The 17,653-nt window shown below is 43.7% G+C and overlaps 1 protein-coding gene across 4 annotated transcripts in view; it reads right to left on the bottom strand.

The window, feature by feature from the left end:
* PDE4DIP (phosphodiesterase 4D interacting protein) overlaps positions 1-17,653 on the bottom strand; it is a 97,527-nt gene that overhangs the window by 71,443 nt on the left and 8,431 nt on the right. For all 4 annotated transcript variants that reach the window (XM_079981004.1, XM_079981007.1, XM_079981003.1 and 1 more), the window contains exons 4-7: positions 9,245-9,321; positions 5,213-5,321; positions 3,531-3,706; positions 2,463-2,580 (exon numbers count right to left, since the gene is read on the bottom strand). In XM_079981004.1, coding sequence (XP_079837130.1) covers positions 2,463-2,580; positions 3,531-3,706; positions 5,213-5,321; positions 9,245-9,321 — 480 coding nt within the window. The remainder of the gene's footprint in view (positions 1-2,462; positions 2,581-3,530; positions 3,707-5,212; positions 5,322-9,244; positions 9,322-17,653) is intronic.

Genomic DNA, 17,653 nt, shown 5'->3' with positions numbered 1-17,653 from the left:
ATTATGTATCTGTGAGTAATACAATTGACAGAGCAGTGATGATGACACTGACTCAGTTTGCAGATAAAGCTAAGCCAAACCATAGCATAGTGTGAACTCACAGTCCTCACAGACTGGCATCACTGAACTCCTCCCCCAGCTCTCCTGCTGCCATGCTTAAACCATTACTCAGTTTAGGGTGCTGTCTGAACCTGATCTCCTGGTTTTGGGGGGCAAACCACATGCCCAGGTTTGGATGGCACACTTAGCCAAACCACAGTGCAGCAGCAGGAGGACCAATAATATTAATTCATTATTTCTATGCCGCCCATCTGACCAGGTTGTCCCAGCCACTCTGGGCAGCTCCCATCAAAAAATTGTAAAAGCACAATACCACATCACACACTAAAAACTTCCCTTCAGATGTCTTTTAAAAATCACATAGCCACTTATCTGTTTGACATCTTCTGGCAGGGCATTCCACAGGGCGTGTGCCACCACCGAAAAGGCCCTCTGCCTGGTTCCCAAGGGAGGAGTACAGCTGCCAGGAACGTACCTGCTTGTGTTTTCCCCACTAAACAATAGTTTGGCTCAGCATTACATGTGAACTAAGCCATTGGCAATGTATGTTTGATTCCGCTAAACCATAGGAACACAAACCCCTACATTAAATTAGTGCCTATGGAAAGAGGGTCATGGCCTTTCCAATAAATGAGCCACCTTTAATACACAGGATAAAAAGCCATTAAGCTTTAGGAACAAAGAAAGGAGGAGTACACTGGCTCTAACACATATATAAATAACAAAGGAGAAGACAATTATTCTGTCATGAAATTATTACTGGAATGCTGCATTTAATTCTGTGACTCACAGAATTTTTTTGAAAGTTATTTGAAGACCAAAACATTTTTTATACTTTTAAAAGAGACTTAGACTGGAACCTAAGACAAATAATTGGCTTTCTTCCACCACAAGGAGAACAAACACAGTTTCCTTCCACATTAGCTATTTTCTCTGGAATCGCCTTCCACTGAATACTCACCTTGATGGAGAATCCAGAGGACATTGTCAGATAACTGCAGTTGACTGTTGTTGTTTTGTTAAAAAGTTAAAGGACCCCTGACAGTTAAGTCCAGTCACAGATGACCCTGGGGTTGCGGAGCTCATCTCACTTTACAGGCTGAGGGAGCCGAGGTTTGTCCACAGACAGGTATCCAGGTCATGTGGCCAGCTTGACCAAGCCGCTTCTGGTGCAACGGAATACCGAAACCAGAGCAGAACATGGAAACGCCATTTACCTTTCCACCGGAGCGGTACCGATTTATCTGCTTGCACTTTTTTGGCGTGCTTTCGAACTGCTAGGTTGGGAGGAGCTGGGACAGAGCAATGGGAGCTCACCCCATCGCTGGGAATCGAACTGCCAACCTTCTGATCAGCAAGCCCAAGAAGCTAAGTGGTTTAGACCACAGCGCCACCCGCGTCCCTGTTTTATTTTGTAGGGACTACAAATTGCTCAAATGCAGTATTTTGTATGTAGAGAAATGCAGTTGTTTTCCCACTCCCCCATTATTTCCTCCTATGATTTCAGTGCAGGATGAGCAGCTACTAGCTATTGCCTGATATTATAAGTAGTTAGTAACATAACTCCCTGGTCTTCCCATGTCACTGGACCATTTTATTAAGTACATTTGCAGCTCCATGCTTCAGGGGGCGATATTGTCTCAGTCCTGCTAACAGTCATCCAGGAATACACACATGTACAAAGAGAGAGAGAGAGGAATGCCACATAACAGCAAAGGCACCTTCTCACTCCTGGCAGCTTTGGGGCTTTTTATCTCTTTCTTTGTCTACTGGTGGGCTTAGGTGGAACCATGCTGCTCCTCTGCCTGCATTCGCTGAAGCAGAAGCTTGCCTCTTTCAATTGACACTGCACATTAATGCCTCTGTAACAAGGGCTGTCGGCTCATCTGCTATGTGAGGACAGAATGGTCTTTCTATTTGGACTGCGGGGGCGGCGGGGGGGGGGGGAGGTACTCAAAGTGTAATGTGTAGGTGAAAAGGCCCATGGTATTTGTGAGGCTTGTTTCATTTTCAAAGCATATCTGCTTTACTCTCTATTAGCAAAAATAATAATATTTGGAAGGTATCTGGGATCTTTGGGGGGGATTCTGTTACGGGTCCAATGATGCTTGAGGATTAGATTGGGACTGAAGGGGTTCTTGTTCATGCAAGGAGGCCACGTTGCCAATATCTGCACAGGTGGGAAGAGAAGTGGCAAAGGGAGGCAGCTTCCTGAAAACAATGATTCATGGCCTCTGAAGACCAGCGTAAACACTTCCCAGGCAGAGGGAAACATCTTGTGTGGCTAGAGAAGGGACCACAAGGAATATATACTCAACAGCAGGCCGTTTGGGAAGGCAGGATGCAAAAGAACCATTAGAAAAACAGTGCTTGCACTGGAGAAACTTCAGCTGCATTGTTACCTGCACTTTCATTTCCTCATGCTCCTGCAAACGTTGCAACAGGTTCTGCTTCTCTGTGGAGAGCTGCTCAAGGAGCTGCTCCTTGTCCCTCAGATTCCAAGCCAGCTCCTCAATCTTCCTGCAGAGGAAAAACATTCTGGTCACCATGGCTGGAAGCAAGGAACACTACGAGATACAGAGACACAGGGCAGGATGGCCATTTGGCACGACTGTGGGCAGTTAGACCAGGTCAGGACATCACGGAGGCAAATACAATGAGCTACGGATGGCTTTGTCAGCCTGTCACTCAGAGGAGCACTTCCTCCACCAACAAAGCACAAAACCAAACAAGCCAGGAGACTTCCAGCAGCAAGGCCTCAAGTTCACCCCTGCCCCCAAAAGAGAGATACAAAGTTTGCGCAGACCTCTTCAACTTGTCATGAATTCTACTCAATATTGATCCTGAGCAGATTCCAGCATACAGTTAGAATAAAAAATTACTGTAAACACATTGCAGGATTCCCCCCAAATAGACCAGAGGCAATTTTATTTCATCCAGCAGAGCTTTACTGCTACTGAAGGCAAATGAGCATAATGGTCAAATCTATACATTTAGGATTGGCAGCAGACTTAACTTAACTTAAAGTTACAAATAGTAAGACTAAACCTTAACACTAAGCATACTGTGTACAGAATACCACACCAGAAAGAAAGAAAGAAAGAAAGAAAGAAAGAAAGAAAGAAAGAAAAGAGAGCAAATCCAGGCTCCTTCTGGCCTATTATTATAGTCAGCATGACCTTGAGAGAAAGAGATAACAGGACCACGTTTAAGCCAGCTGTACTCAGCTTCTCTGAAGTGATAACTAAATATAATGAACCTTCTGCTTGTTTCTTTCATACAGAGAAGCTTCCAGAACCCTCTTGAATTAATTAAAATAGGAAAGATCTCTACCTTCTGCACTAAGAAATGCAAACTGACACAACTTTGGGGAAAATAAAAAAACCTTTCCCCTAAATTTCTCAGAAGATTTAACATTACGGGTGGCAGACACAAACCGAATCAGTAGAACTAAACCCATAGAAACATACTTATTTTTCTCAGCCAACATAGCACTGTAGGTTTCCAAAACAGCCTGGCTTTTCCTGGTCTCATCCTGCAGCTTGGTGAACTTCATCAGCTCCTTGGTGAGTTTCAGACAGCGATCCTTTTCAACCTCTGCCATAGTTGTCATCCTCTCTGCTTTGGTCTTTGCCGACTGGGCTTCCTAAAGGAAGAATCAGAGATGAAATCAGCCAAAGGAATCCTGAAAGAGTAGGTGCCTCCAGTTTGGATGTCTCCTGTTGTGTCCAAACCAAAGAGACCTCAGTCTTTCTCTTCAGAAGAAATCAGGAGGAGGCCAGCAGAAGACTGTGATGGATATTTACATGAGCCCTGTAAAAGTTTTCCCAAGTGTCGCCTGAAAACTGCTCTAGAGGAGGCACCTAGTATTTTCATCCTACTTGGCAGGCCACAAATGTCTTGGGAAGGCTCGCAGGCAGGATGGATGGCTCTGAGAGGGGCTTGGACTGCTTGTAACACCTCATTGAAGTCATTCTCTCACTTGACATTGAGAATGAACGCATTGGTGAAATCTACAGTCAACATTCAATATGGAATGTCAGTACAGTTAGTCTGTCAAAACCACATCATAGAATGAGACCCCTTCACCCCACCTAAATCAACTTGGATATACATCGCTTCCTCTGTTTTGCACCTACAGATTCTAACTCTGATACAGAGTCTGCATCCATCACAAATGGTGACCAGGAGCGGTCAGAGTTCACATGTACACCATTCTCTAGCCATAAGTACATTGAAGTAATGGTTTTCATTAAGCTCCTAGGCTGCAAGCATATTTACTCCAGAAAACAAATATTCCTCATCATTTAACTGAATTAGGGTTAGATAGCAAGTTCCATGACAATGCAGGACCACTCCTAAGGTTACATAGCTATTCCGTTTGAGAGGGGATCCTGATGAGATCAGGCTCTTCCAGCATGTGGAGGATTCTACACACATCTCTTGATGCATTCAATGCACCTTTTTGATGCACTTGGGACAGGCAGCCAGAGATGGCACTCATGCATGCAGCCCCTCATGTGCTATTTAAACATGGAGGGGGCATATAAACTGCCTTTGATGGGAGCACTTCTTGGAGCAAGGGTGAACAGAATCCACAAGTGAGAGCCACGGAACTCCCAAATCTCACACCTGAATAAACTGATACCCAACACTAGAACTGAACTTCCTCATTTCCCAACTGTCTTTTTCCAGGATAGTTACCCTCAGTGAGGCTTTGTAAAATGCTGTCCAAGAGCTTAGCTTGCTCTACATGCTAATTATCTTTAAACAGACTTGAGTGGCTAATCTAAACAGAGCTCATTATAAGATTTAAGCTTTTGGATTTTTTAATTGAATTATTATGCAAATACAAATGAAACAAAGAATACAAACATTTCTACTGAATACACAAAGAAAGGAAAAAGGGGGAAAGAAAAGAAAAGAAAAGCAAAACAAACGCAAACGCAAACAAAACGTAAAAAACATAAGTATAATATAGCATAACTGTAACAGTCATTCCAGAATGTCATTTCTTTACCTGAATACTGACCCTTCTGGGGTGAATCTATTTCTATTATACTTTTTGTGTTTGCAGGATCTCATGATTGTGCCCTACTAAAATGGTCAGCAAAACACACACACATAAATCCCTGTAAAGGAATTTTCTCACCTCCTGCAGAAGGTGGATTTTCTTCTCCAGGATCTCATAGGCATGTTCATTCTGTTGCTGGTGAGAGATCTTAGCCTCATTCTGACTAGCCAGGTTCCCAGCTGCTGCCCTGAAATTCATAGCACTAGTTGGCAAGATAGAAAAAAACACCCCTGGTACATGGCAGAAGGAATACTAACCAGAAAAGGAGGAGCCATGGCTCTGTGGAGACTGACTGCTTTGCCTGCAGAAAGACCAAGGTTCAGATCCTCACGGGCACCTTTCGTGAAATGGGTGCCATGCAGCAGGGCTGGAAGTGGCCTCTGCCTGAGAACCTAGAGAGCAACCAGCAGGCAGAGCAGAGACAACACGAGGCTTGATGGACAAGCCCAGCCCAAGGGAACTTGGTGCGCTCAAAGCGAGAGATCAAAGCGACGAGGGACAAATGTTTTTGCACATACTGAAAACTCCTTAGGCCAGGGTTGAGGAACCTGTCAATTTGGGGTTATAGCCCAATCCTAACCACAGATACACAGAAGAAAATTACATTTATTTCACTGAGTTTTACTTCCATGCAAACCTAACACAAGCTTACTCAGAGTAGGATCCATCCACCAAGCTCAATGCAGCAACATCACCAAAAGTTGTAGCAGCATAGTTTGGAACACAAGTGTTCCTCGTACATTAATGCTTGGAAGAAATCAAACAGGAGTCCACTTTAAAGTATGACTAAATCTGGATACAACCCAAAGTTCTTCTGCAGCTTGGTAAAAGAAAATGTGCTTTTGAACAGAAAGTGCATTTATCTTAGACCTATTTAGTCAAACTCTAGGGCACCAATGCCAACTCAAACAGAGCAGAGCAACCACCAGAAAGCATGTTTTTAGGGTTCAGTTGCTCCCTCTGCTCCCCAGCCCTGCGAAAAGAGAAGCAATGGAGTCCCAGAGCCTGCTTGTTTCACTCAGTGACATAATCAAAGGCTTTCATCCTAGTGACTGCAAACTGTCCCCAGAGACTGGACGAGAGAACTTAAGAAATGAATATACATGTCTCATTGTACCTTACAAGATTTGTATTTTCCCTATGGATCCCCCTCTAGGAATAAACCACAATGTAAGTTGTTGAATATGCTTGTCTGTTGTGTATATGTCAACGATAGTAAGAAATGCATTTAAAATGAAAACTGTCGGGGGCCACTAGGGGCGCATCGGAAGATGGCTGACAATAACATCTCTCCGACCCACACGAGGTAATTAAGAGGCTGTGATGGGAGTAAACAGCCTCCCACCCCCCCCCCCAAGCGTGGGGGGGGGACTGCCCTTGCCTGCTGTGACCTATACCACCCCCGAATTTGAGGTGGTGGGGGCACTAAGCAGAAAGCCCTTGTGCGGACTTCGGCGCTCCTGGACGCTGTCTCTGATTCGTGCCTCTAGCTGCAGCAACTTAGAATCATAGAATCATAGAGTTGGAAGAGACCACAAGGGCCATCGAGTCCAACCCCCTGCCAAGCAGGAAACACCATCAGAGCACTCCTGACATATGGTTGTCAAGCCTCTGCTTAAAGACCTCCAAAGAAGGAGACTCCACCACACTCCTTGGCAGCAAATTCCACTGTCAAACAGCTCTTACTGTCAGGAAGTTCTTCCTAATGTTTAGGTGGAATCTTCTTTCTTGTAGTTTGGAGCCATTGCTCCGTGTCCGCTTCTCTGCAGCAGCAGCAGAAAACAACCTTTCTCCCTCCTCTATGTGACATCCTTTTATATATTTGAACATGGCTATCATATCACCCCTTAACCTCCTCTTCTCCAGGCTAAACATGCCCAGCTCCCTTAGCTGTTCCTCATAAGGCATCGTTTCCAGGCCTTTGACCATTTTGGTTGCCCTCCTCTGGACACGTTCCAGTTTGTCAGTCTCCTTCTTGAACTGTGGTGCCCAGAACTGAACACAGTACTCCAGGTGAGGTCTGACCAGAGCAGAATACAGTGGCACTATTACTTCCCTTGATCTAGATGCTATACTCCTATTGATGCAGCCCAGAATTGCATTGGCTTTTTTAGCTGCCGCGTCACACTGTTGGCTCATGTCAAGTTTGTGGTCAACCAAGACTCCTAGATCCTTTTCACATGTACTGCTCTCAAGCCAGGTGTCACCCATCTTGTATTTGTGCCTCTCATTTTTATTTTTTTTTTGCCCAAGTGCAATATTTTACATTTCTCCCTGTTAAAATTCATTTTGTTTGTTTTGGCCCAGTTCTCTAATCTGTCAAGGTCGTTTTGACGTGTGATCCTGTCCTCTGGGGTGTTAGCCACCCCTCCCAGTTTGGTGTCATCTGCAAATTTGATCAGGATGCCCTTGAGTCCATCATCCAAGTCGTTGATAAAGATGTTGAATAAGACCGGGCCCAAGACAGAACCCTGTGACACCCCACTAGTCACTCTTCTCCAGGATGAAGAGGAACCATTGATGAGCACCCTTTGGGTTCGGTCAGTCAGCCAGTTACAAATCCACTGAGTGGTAGCATAGTCAAGACCGCATTTTACCAGCTTCTTTACAAGAATATCATGGGGCACCTTGTCAAATGCCTTGCTGAAATCAAGGTAGGCTACATCCACTGCGTTCCCTTCATCTACCAGGCTTGTAATTCTGTCAAAAAACGAGATCAGGTTAGTCTGACATGACTTATTTTTCAGAAATCCATGCTGACTATTGGAGATCACAGCATTCCTTTCTAGGTGCTCACAGACTGTTTGCTTAATGATCTGCTCCAGAATCTTCCCTGGTATTGATGTCAGACTGACTGGGCGGTAATTATTTGGGTCCTCTCTTTTCCCCTTTTTGAAAATAGGGACAACATTTGCCCTCCTCCAGTCTGCCGGGACTTCGCCTGTTCTCCAGGAATTCTCAAAGATGACTGCCAGTGGTTCTGAGATCACATCTGCCAGTTCTTTTAATACTCTTGGATGTAGTTCATCTGGCCCTGGAGACTTGAATACATCTAAACTAGCCAAGTATTCTTGTACTACACGTGCTGGCTATTTGTTTGAATTCCTCTTTGGTGGTTTCCCCCCTTTTCCATTTTTTGTACACATCCTTTTTAAATCTTAACTCAGTTAAAAGTTCTTTAGATAGCCACCCTGGCGGCACCTTCCATGTTTCCGTCTCATTGGTATTGCCTGAAGTAAGAGCTGTTTGACAGTGGAATTTGCTGCCAAGGAGTGTGGTGGAGTCTCCTTCTTTGGAGGTCTTTAAGCAGAGGCTTGACAACCATATGTCAGGAGTGCTCTGATGGTGTTTCCTGCTTGGCAGGGGGTTGGACTCAATGGCCCTTGTGGTCTCTTCCAACTCTATGATTCTTTAAAAACAAAGGGTGGAATTCAATGTTGCACTAAGGCTGCTTACCAGGAGGGGGAAAGATTTACCCTCTTCTCCCCGCAGAGCTGATTTGGGGGGAGGGGGCCAGGGGGAGCAGAGCAGGGAAGCCCTGCCATGCTAACACAACTATTTAGTTGAACCCAGTCCAAAGAAACCTCCCAATTGCCTTGGGATTCAATAGAAATGACAACATTCTGAATACCTGAGGCATCTGACTCTGACTGTTTAGCTCTACATGAGCAATAACAGGCATCTTGGGACTCAGCTACATTAGTAAAGAAACAGCCATTTGAATGTGCTATAAACATGCAACACCAGATGGCACCAGAGAGCAGGACATTTTAAAACACAATTTTCCATAGTGATTTTTTTCTTTTGTTGAAACGATCTGATTTCTGACTTTTTAATAGCACTTTCACCCCCATGTTTAGACCCACCCTTAGTGACAAAGCAAGAAACTTTGTTTGCATGCTAAATTAAAGAAAATCCAGATCTGGATTTTCTTTTCAATGGGAACTCAAATGTGAACTCAGGATTGTGACCTTGGTGTAGTGCAGGAGATAAACAGAAGAGCCCAGTAAACTCTCTTTTTGTGCATGCACAAATACACACACACAAACACAAACACACACATGTGTGCATTCCTAAGGGCGGGTAAGATCCATCTGTACCACCTCTTACCGGGCTTGGTCCAAGCTTTGTTGCTTCTCCTGGAGCTCTTGCTTCAGGCTTTCCACTTCCACCTTCAGCTCGATGTTCTGAAAGGTACAAACAGGCATGAAGGATCATAATCTGCTCAGCTGTGGATCTCTCCTGCTGCACCAGTATTCCAGTCTTGAAGCAGGTCTGTCTCCTTTTGACTTCAAATACTGAGGTACCTGGTAGCAGCACACAAAGAGCTTCCCTTTTTTGAAGACATGGTGAAATATAAACATAGAGAAATCTCCACAAACTATTGCAGTTGCAATACTCTGGTGCTCTATCAGGAGCCTAACTGGGTGGGCATGCTGTTGTTGTAGTTGTTGTTGTTGATACACCAAAAAAGGAAAAAACAAAACAAAAATGCAAATAAAAACAGTGATAAAGACATTATTAATTACAAATCAATAAAGCAAAAAGTGGTCCTTTAACTACAGACCTGACCTCCCGTCTAGTCCTTATTTCAATTATATATTATTTGTTGCCAATACACACTTTTATCATAGATGAACTAATTATTGGTTTATCTTAGGTCTCATATCTTTCTTAAAGCTACTACCGAAGTTATTCAAATACTGTGACAGAGTTTAAACTGTTATAGTTGCTTTGAAGACTTCCCATTTTGAGACAAATTCCTGTTTTGGGTTGTTCTTTATTTTTTTCTGATAGTCTAACTCTGCATATTCTGTTAGCTTTTGGATCCATTCATGAATCGAGGGGATTTCATCACTCTTCCATTTTGTAGCGATAAGAACTCTTGCTGCCACTGTGGCATATAAAAAATTCCTTTCATTTTTTGTGGAATATCCAAATCTGTAATCCCCAGAAGATAAGCTTCTGGTTTTCTCATAAAGGAAATCTTTATCATTTTTTGTAGTTCTAAATGGATACTCTCCCAAAATGCCTGGATTTTCTTACACAGCCACCACATGTGATAGAAAGTGTCTCCACACCTCCAGCAGTTGCTTGGGACACTTTTGTACATCTTCGATAGTTTCCAAGGTGTTAGATACCATAGGTGTTGCATTTTTAGAAAATTCTCTCTTAAGACATAACAATTTGTAAATTTCCAATTTCCAATGATTTTCCCCACAAATTTTCCCACTGTGGCATGATTATTGAATATCCAAAGTCTTGTGTCCACTTAATCATGGCCACTGTGACCTCCTCCTCCGCCTTGACTTGGGCATTTTGAAGCCATTCAGCTCTTTTGTGCAGCAGCTCCTCCCCACTTTAAGATTAGCCAACATGCAGCTTTGGTCAGGGCATTGCATGTGGAGAGGTCTGAAGACAAGCAGCAGCAGCCGCAGCAGCTCCAGACTGATCAAATTGCTGTCACAACAAACTATTTTTTATCTTTAAAATTCTACCTCTTCAGGCAGCTCCATCAGCTTCTGGTGAATTTGAACTTGAGGAGAACAAGCAACTATGAAATGGTGTCAAAAGGAGTGGGGAGAGGGGTGGGGAGAGAAAGAAAAAAGCAAGCAGGAAGAGACAGTGCAGTGGTTTCTAAAACCCCTCCTTAGGTTATCTATCTTAACCCACTTTTTGAAGCTTTTAGAAATCATCTTAGTAAAGTCGAAACTTGCACAATTGCTTTGCTGTCTATTTGTATTGTTATGGGTTGGTGAGGGGAACAGGGTTAAGAAGAACTCATATGCAGCATTGGCTGGGGGAGGCTGCGCCCAGAGACCAGGGACCATGGCTGGAGGCTGCTTTAGACCCAAGCTGGATGAAGCTATGAGAGGGGCAACACTGAAGGCTCTAGGTGTAAAGTTGTGTCAATTAAACCATATTTCTTAAAGACACTCATATTTGCTGTGCCTTGAAACACAACCCTGCCCGGAATCCCTAGAATTTTGCACTGCTTGTGGAGACTGGAGTGGCATGTGCCAGTCTGGTTGCACTTTCCGCTCTCAAAATGGGAAGGAAAGAATTCCATCAAAAATTGCCCCAAACTGTTTTAAAGAAGAGAAGCTGCATGACCTATCTGGCTTGGGGGGGGGGGATCTGGATTCCCATTTGAATTAAAAGGACTACCCCTTTTATTTTTATTTTTACTGTAAACAAAATCAACAACATGCCTCCGCCTCTGGTCCAGTAAAGAAAGCTTTGGCTAAGCAGGAGTGGATTATTGTGCTCCATTAAGTTCCAGTACTCAAAATAAATTCCTGAGTTTCCAAGTAAAAACAACAAAGAGTCCTATATAGCATGTTAAAGACTAACAAATTTATGATGGCAGAAATGTTCATGGACTTGAGCCCACTCTTAGTTTGCAAGAATATAAAGGAGATTATAAAGTACAGATAGACACACACACGGCCAGATTTAGATTTGATGAGGCCCTCAGCTACTGAAGGTAATGGGGCCCTTTATATGTCTAGCTGTCCTTTGTCAACAACAAATTGTCGCTGTTTTTTGTGTTGAATATATGCTATATGGTAATTTATGGACCTAATAGGTATCTAAAGCCATTTGCACATAACTATAGGAGCCTACACAACACAAAACACTGTTGCTGTATGTAGGTTTTATTTTATTTGTTTTTTATCTTATATTTTGGAAATGTACATCCAGGTTTTTTTTTCCTTTAATTTTTTTGGTGGCCCCCAAGAGAGTGGGGCCCTAAGCTAGAGCTTGTTTAGTTTATACATAAATCCGGCACTGCACACACACACACACAGTGCATACCAACAAGGTCGTGGAGCCCAGCCTATTGCCAAGACAGGAAAGTCACCCCTCAAAACATCCCTGAGAGTTGGCCATGCAGCCTCTGCTTACAAAATCCCTAACCAAGAAAAAACCCACCAAGAATCAGTGCCCAAGAAGAGGAGATTGGCAGCTGGCCAGTAGTGAGATTTTCTGAATCCAGGGAGGGGTTCTAGAGGTTGCCCCCTGGATACATCCTGACAAAGAGCACATGACTGCTTCATCCCATGCTCAACCCAACATGGGTCCCTGCCACCTCTCCATTCATCATGTCACTGTGGTCACATAAAATTGCTCTTTGTGCAAATAGGCATGAAGACAGGCGGCTCCACTGGGGGTTCCAGCTGTCAAGCAGGTAAAGCACCAGCACAACTGCCCACAAATCCCCATGCAAGCTGCTCCATGAAACTCCGCGTCACTTGCCACTTTTGTATTCCCCTTGGGCCAATTTAAGCCAAGGAGCAGAAGTTGTATTATTCAGTAGCCTGTGAATAGCATGGCCAGAAGCCAGCAGACCCATGTGATGCTTGCCTCTCCTGGAACAGAATGTCCCGACTTCAGTTGCCTGCTTTAGAGAACACAGATCATCTGCTTCGGACAGAGAATCTGAGCTGCCCATCCACAATTGGATCCCTCGCCCACATGCTCAACAGCCATCTTCTGACTTGTCTGGTGCCCTCAGGTTCAACCCACACTTTTCCTGGTACTATTGTTTCCTGCCTGCTCATGAAGCACTTGATGACCCACAGCCCAACCAATAATAATACAGTGGTACCTCAGGTTAAGTACTTAATTTGTTCCGGAGGTCCGTTCTTAACCTGAAACTGTTCTTAACCTGAAGCACCACTTTAGCTAATGGGGCCTCCTGTTGCCACCGTGCTGCTGGAGCCTGATTTCTGTTCTTATCCTGAAGCAAAGTTCTTAACCTGAAGCACTATTTCTGGGTTAGTGGAGTGTGTAACCTGAAGCGTATGTAACTTGAAGCATATGTAACCTGAGGTACCACTGTATGGCCACTTTTGCTCATTTATTCCATTGTTCTTTGTACTTCTTTTGTGCCAATTTCTTTTTACTGGCTGCATTTCTCTTTCTCTGTGGATTTTCATGTGAACCAGTGATGTGCAATTGTTACTATTACCACAGGAATAGTTCCAATCTTGCAGAATCCATTTGGTGCCCTTTACCCCCACCTTCCTTGACTTTTAACTTCAAAGAGCTGGAATCTATAGGAATGAAGTTTTATCCTCCATTTTACTTTCCTGATGGTCAGATTTTGCATGTTTTGTGGACGCTGCTTCTTGTTGTGTTCACCTGCACTTGTGCCTTCCTCCCAAACCTTCACATTTCATTTTTTTGGTGGAGGAATTAAATTTGCGGCTGTGGTAGGAAAATGATTGTGGTGGTATATTAATCCCAATACATGCCAAGGAGCCTTTTGCCCCAATAAATCTTGGTGGGGCTTCTCACCCCACCCCAACCGCTGGGGATCTAATCAAGTCTTTCTTTTCCATCAACTTAAATTAAGATAAAGAGCCTGGTTCCCCCAAAATGGCAAGGTGGAGTAAAAGGGTCCTTGGTAGACAGAATATTTCTCCCACAGGTCATTTCTGGGGAATTAGCCAGTCAATGGGGAGATCACACTCTTTATTAACTTGCATGATTAGTCTGTGCAGACGTGGAGGAGCACATGCAGGTAAATGATTTTTTTTTTAAGTGACATTTCAGGCACCACCCACTTGATTTTGTGTGCATTACTTAAGACCCTGACACTTTTCATTGCATATTGCAGTGGCATGCAACAGTGTTACAAACAGGGGAGACTCAGGGTGCATCCACACAAATCTTTTGTCCTGGGCTTTCTAGACAAAGGCCCACACTTTCTCAGTCCATTTCCAAGCGCTTTTTTTCTCCTCCACTGTTTTCCCCAGGAAAACCTGCTCTTTACTGCTGAATCAGTGCAAACAGCCATGGGAGTTTTTCCATGGGTTGCCATTTGCTCTGATTCAGCAATAAAGAGTGGTTTTTGTGGGGAAAGCACTGGTGGAGGGGGGGGGAGGTGCTTGGACACAGAGCTTTACAGCCTGGACCTGTTCCTAGAAACATGGCACAAAAGGAAGCCCAGGCATGTTCCGCTGCGTGTGTCCTATGAGCAGCAGTTGCGTTGGCAAAAAATGCCAGTCCAGTGATGTACCACAAATAAAGGGGACTTCTGTGTGGATGGCACCTGGGTTAGGAAGCTGATGGCTCAAATGTCACCTTTCCAGCCATTACTAGTTTCCCTATGTGGTTTGCTCTACTCTCCTAGTGCCACAGCCTCCATTTTTCCAGTCAGAGAGAAAGTTGGGAGTGCTTTTCAAGCAACTGCGATTTACTTTCTCCAGCAATGTTCCCTGGCTGGCATAACAGCTGCCTGGGGCTTGGCATCAGCTCTTGAAAGCCAGGAGATCTAAACCGAGCAGAATGCTGCATCCAATATTTGTCCAATATTTAGGGCACCTCTCTAGTTTGCTAGATGTGCCACTCCTTACTGACTGAACTGTTTCCCAGTCTGTGATGTGAGTTTGTGACGGGTCTGGTACAGCAAGGGAGCAGTTGGCAAATGTTTGACAAACCAAAAGTGGCACTTTAAGTTCTCCCCTCTCTTTTCCTGCTGCAAAGCCACCCTGTCTGATAAGGCCCTGCCAGTTCTGCTGCCTCACTTGTTCTCCCTCCCACAGCAAGAAGCAGAACAAACCTCGCAATCATTTCACCCAGTAACCAGGCTATTTATAACTTCCCTCTCTGAGAAGAAGCTATTGGCTGGCAGTTCTGTGACATGTCAGCTGCCTGCACTTGCTTTTCACAATATTGAGGGCACCTGTCAACACCAGGGTGACATTTCTCTTGCAGTGCACTGACTGTAAACCTCTTAGCTCCAAGTTCTTAGTATGAATGTGTTTGTACAAAGTCAGAAGATGGGTCCATCAAGCCTAGTATTTTCTGCTCTGGTTGGTGCTAGCTCACGAGCACCTCGGGTCTCTTCCAGACTCTCCCCCTGAGATTGTTCTAACCAGAGATGATGGAGGTCTGATGGAACCGAGGACATTGCAAGCAGAACAGGCCTTCTGCCACGGAGCTCTGGCCAGCCCCTCCCCTCCTTTCATACAGGGCTATGGATACACAGCCAGGTGGCGGACAGATGTTTATACCACCCATCCCCACAATGCACATCTACGTAACCCTGTGGGTAAAGCACATTTGTGGCATATTCTGCTACTTATGGGAGGCAGCATGTGTACACCCACATTTGTGCTCATGGGAGCTGAAAGATGCTACTCAACTCAGCACAAATTATTTACTGACCACTTTTACCTCTCTATTTTGTTCCTGATCAGGAGGGATGGACTTTAGCAACCTTTCAGAGCCAAAAAAATGGCACTCATAACTCCTCACCATATCCACATTCATGTCCTTTTATTTCATGACTGCTGGTTTTCTCAGGAGCCCTTGATGAGAGACTTTGTCAAAAGCCCTTTTCAAGTCCAGATATATAATCTGGACATCTCCTTATCTCTAAGAGTCTCCAAACACTTTAAAAGGATAGTGAGGCAGAGCTCCTTCTCCTGCAGAGTCTGGGCTGATTCTTCCTGGGCAGGGTGGGCAGCCTGAGCCCTGCTAGTCTTGCTGGTCCTGGCAATGAACAAAAGCCCCAAGTAAACATACTCCTGGGAACCCGAGGAGTACAAGAAGCCATGGCACAGGTCCCACAGCCCTCCACTCGCATGCACTGCTGGTCAAATTGGGTTCTGTATTGTATGTGGTACTATCCTTGAGGTGGCCTTCAATCCTGGGCAGTGGCATGAGCCTCGCCCACCTCCATAACCCATCGATTGTGCAAATGCTCCAGCTGAGGAGGGGAGCAGCTCTGCTGTGGGCTGGCTCTTCCTCACCTGTTGGGATTCTTCTTGGTTTGCTCACTGGAACTCCCTCCCACTGTTTTTAGATGTCAGGCAAAGATGCATTTCTTTTCTTTCTTTCTTTTTTTATATAATATTTATTAATAGGTTTTTTTTAAAATTATAACATAATAAACAAAACATACAAAAAATATCACATTTCATAACATATTTTCTTATCCTTTTTGGACTTCCTCACATCTCCCTCTCCTACGTTCCAAAATATAAAAATTAATTCAGCAATTTATCACCTTGTCCCCACCTTATCTAATTTTCCAATGTTATATCTTGAATTTTAGATATATTCATTTGACTTTTTAAAACTTTTTAGTTTAGCCTAATCATTATCTAAAAGTTGATTTTTTCCTAAATTTAGCTTATCTTCATAGTTCAGTTTATCTAATTCAATGGTGCCAAGTTGTTTGTGATCAAGCATCCTCCTTAACATTCATACAGTTTACAATATTTTTGCAAATAGTCCTTGAATTTCTTCCAATCTTCTTCCACCGTCTCCTCTCCCAGGTCTCGAATTCTGCCAGTCATCTCAGCCAGTTCCATATAGTCTATCAGTTGCATCTGCCATTCTTCCAGTGTGGGTAGATCTTGGGTTTTCCAATGCTTAGCAACGAGTATCCTTGCTGCTGTTGTTGCATACATAAAAAATGTTCGGTCATTCCTTAGCACCCTCTGGTCAACAATGCCCAAAAGGAAGGCCTCTGGTTTCTTAGGGAAGGTATACTTAAATACCTTTTTCAGCTCATTGTATATCATTTCCCAGAAGGCCTTAACCCTAGGGCAAGTCCACCAGAGGTGAAAGAACGTTCCTTCACTTTCCCTACATTTCCAACACTTATTATCAGACAAGTGGTATATTTTTGTAAGTTTGACTGGGGTCATGTACCATCTATATATCATTTTCATTACATTTTCTTTCAAAGCATTACATGCAGTGAAATTTAGCCCAATGGTCCATAACTTTTCCCAGTCCTCAAACATAATATTATACCCAATGTCCTGTGCCCACTTTATCATAGCCGATTTAACCATTTCATCTTGTGTGTTCCATTTTAACAGCAAGTTATACATTCTTGAGAGTACCTTAGTCTTAGGCTCTAACAGTTCCGTTTCTAACTTCGATTTTTCCACCTGGAATCCTAACTTTTTATCAAGTTTAAAGACTTCTTTAATCTGAGCATAATGTAACCAATCTCACACTTTGTCTTTCATTTTCTCCTGACTCTGCAATTTCCAATTATCTCCATCTTTTTCTAATATTTCCCAATACTTCGGCCATTTGGCCTCCATATTGAGTCTTTTCCGGGCCTTAGCTTCCAATGGTGAAAGCCACCTTGGAGTTTTGTTTTCCAATAAGTCTTTGTATTTTGTCCAGACATTAAACAGGCAAAGATGCATTTCTTCCATCAGGCCATGGAGGTGGTTGGTTTAAAAACTGGCTTCTTTTGAAGCTGGACTGCTGTTATGTTAATTATTTTTATGTAATATTGCTGTATTGTATTTTAATTCATTGTGTGCCACCCTGGGAACCTTCTGCTTAAGATAATGATACTATTTTTTTTTTTTTAGCTATGTAGAAGTCGTTCTGAAGCATGAAATTGCAGTGAACTGGGGAAGAAGAGGAATGCTAATTGTGTGCTTGGGAACCAAAGGAATTCACATGACTATCTAAAGGGAGAGCCCTCAGGGGCAGCCCATCCAGTCCCATTTTGCTGCTTGAGGCGAAACAGGG

This window comes from Podarcis cretensis (assembly GCF_951804945.1).
Source record: "Podarcis cretensis genome assembly, chromosome: 6".
In the NCBI taxonomy this organism is placed as follows: Eukaryota; Metazoa; Chordata; class Lepidosauria; order Squamata; family Lacertidae; genus Podarcis; species Podarcis cretensis.
The sequence above is the reverse complement of the archived record's forward strand: the minus strand, read 5'-3'. Positions and strand labels throughout refer to the sequence as shown.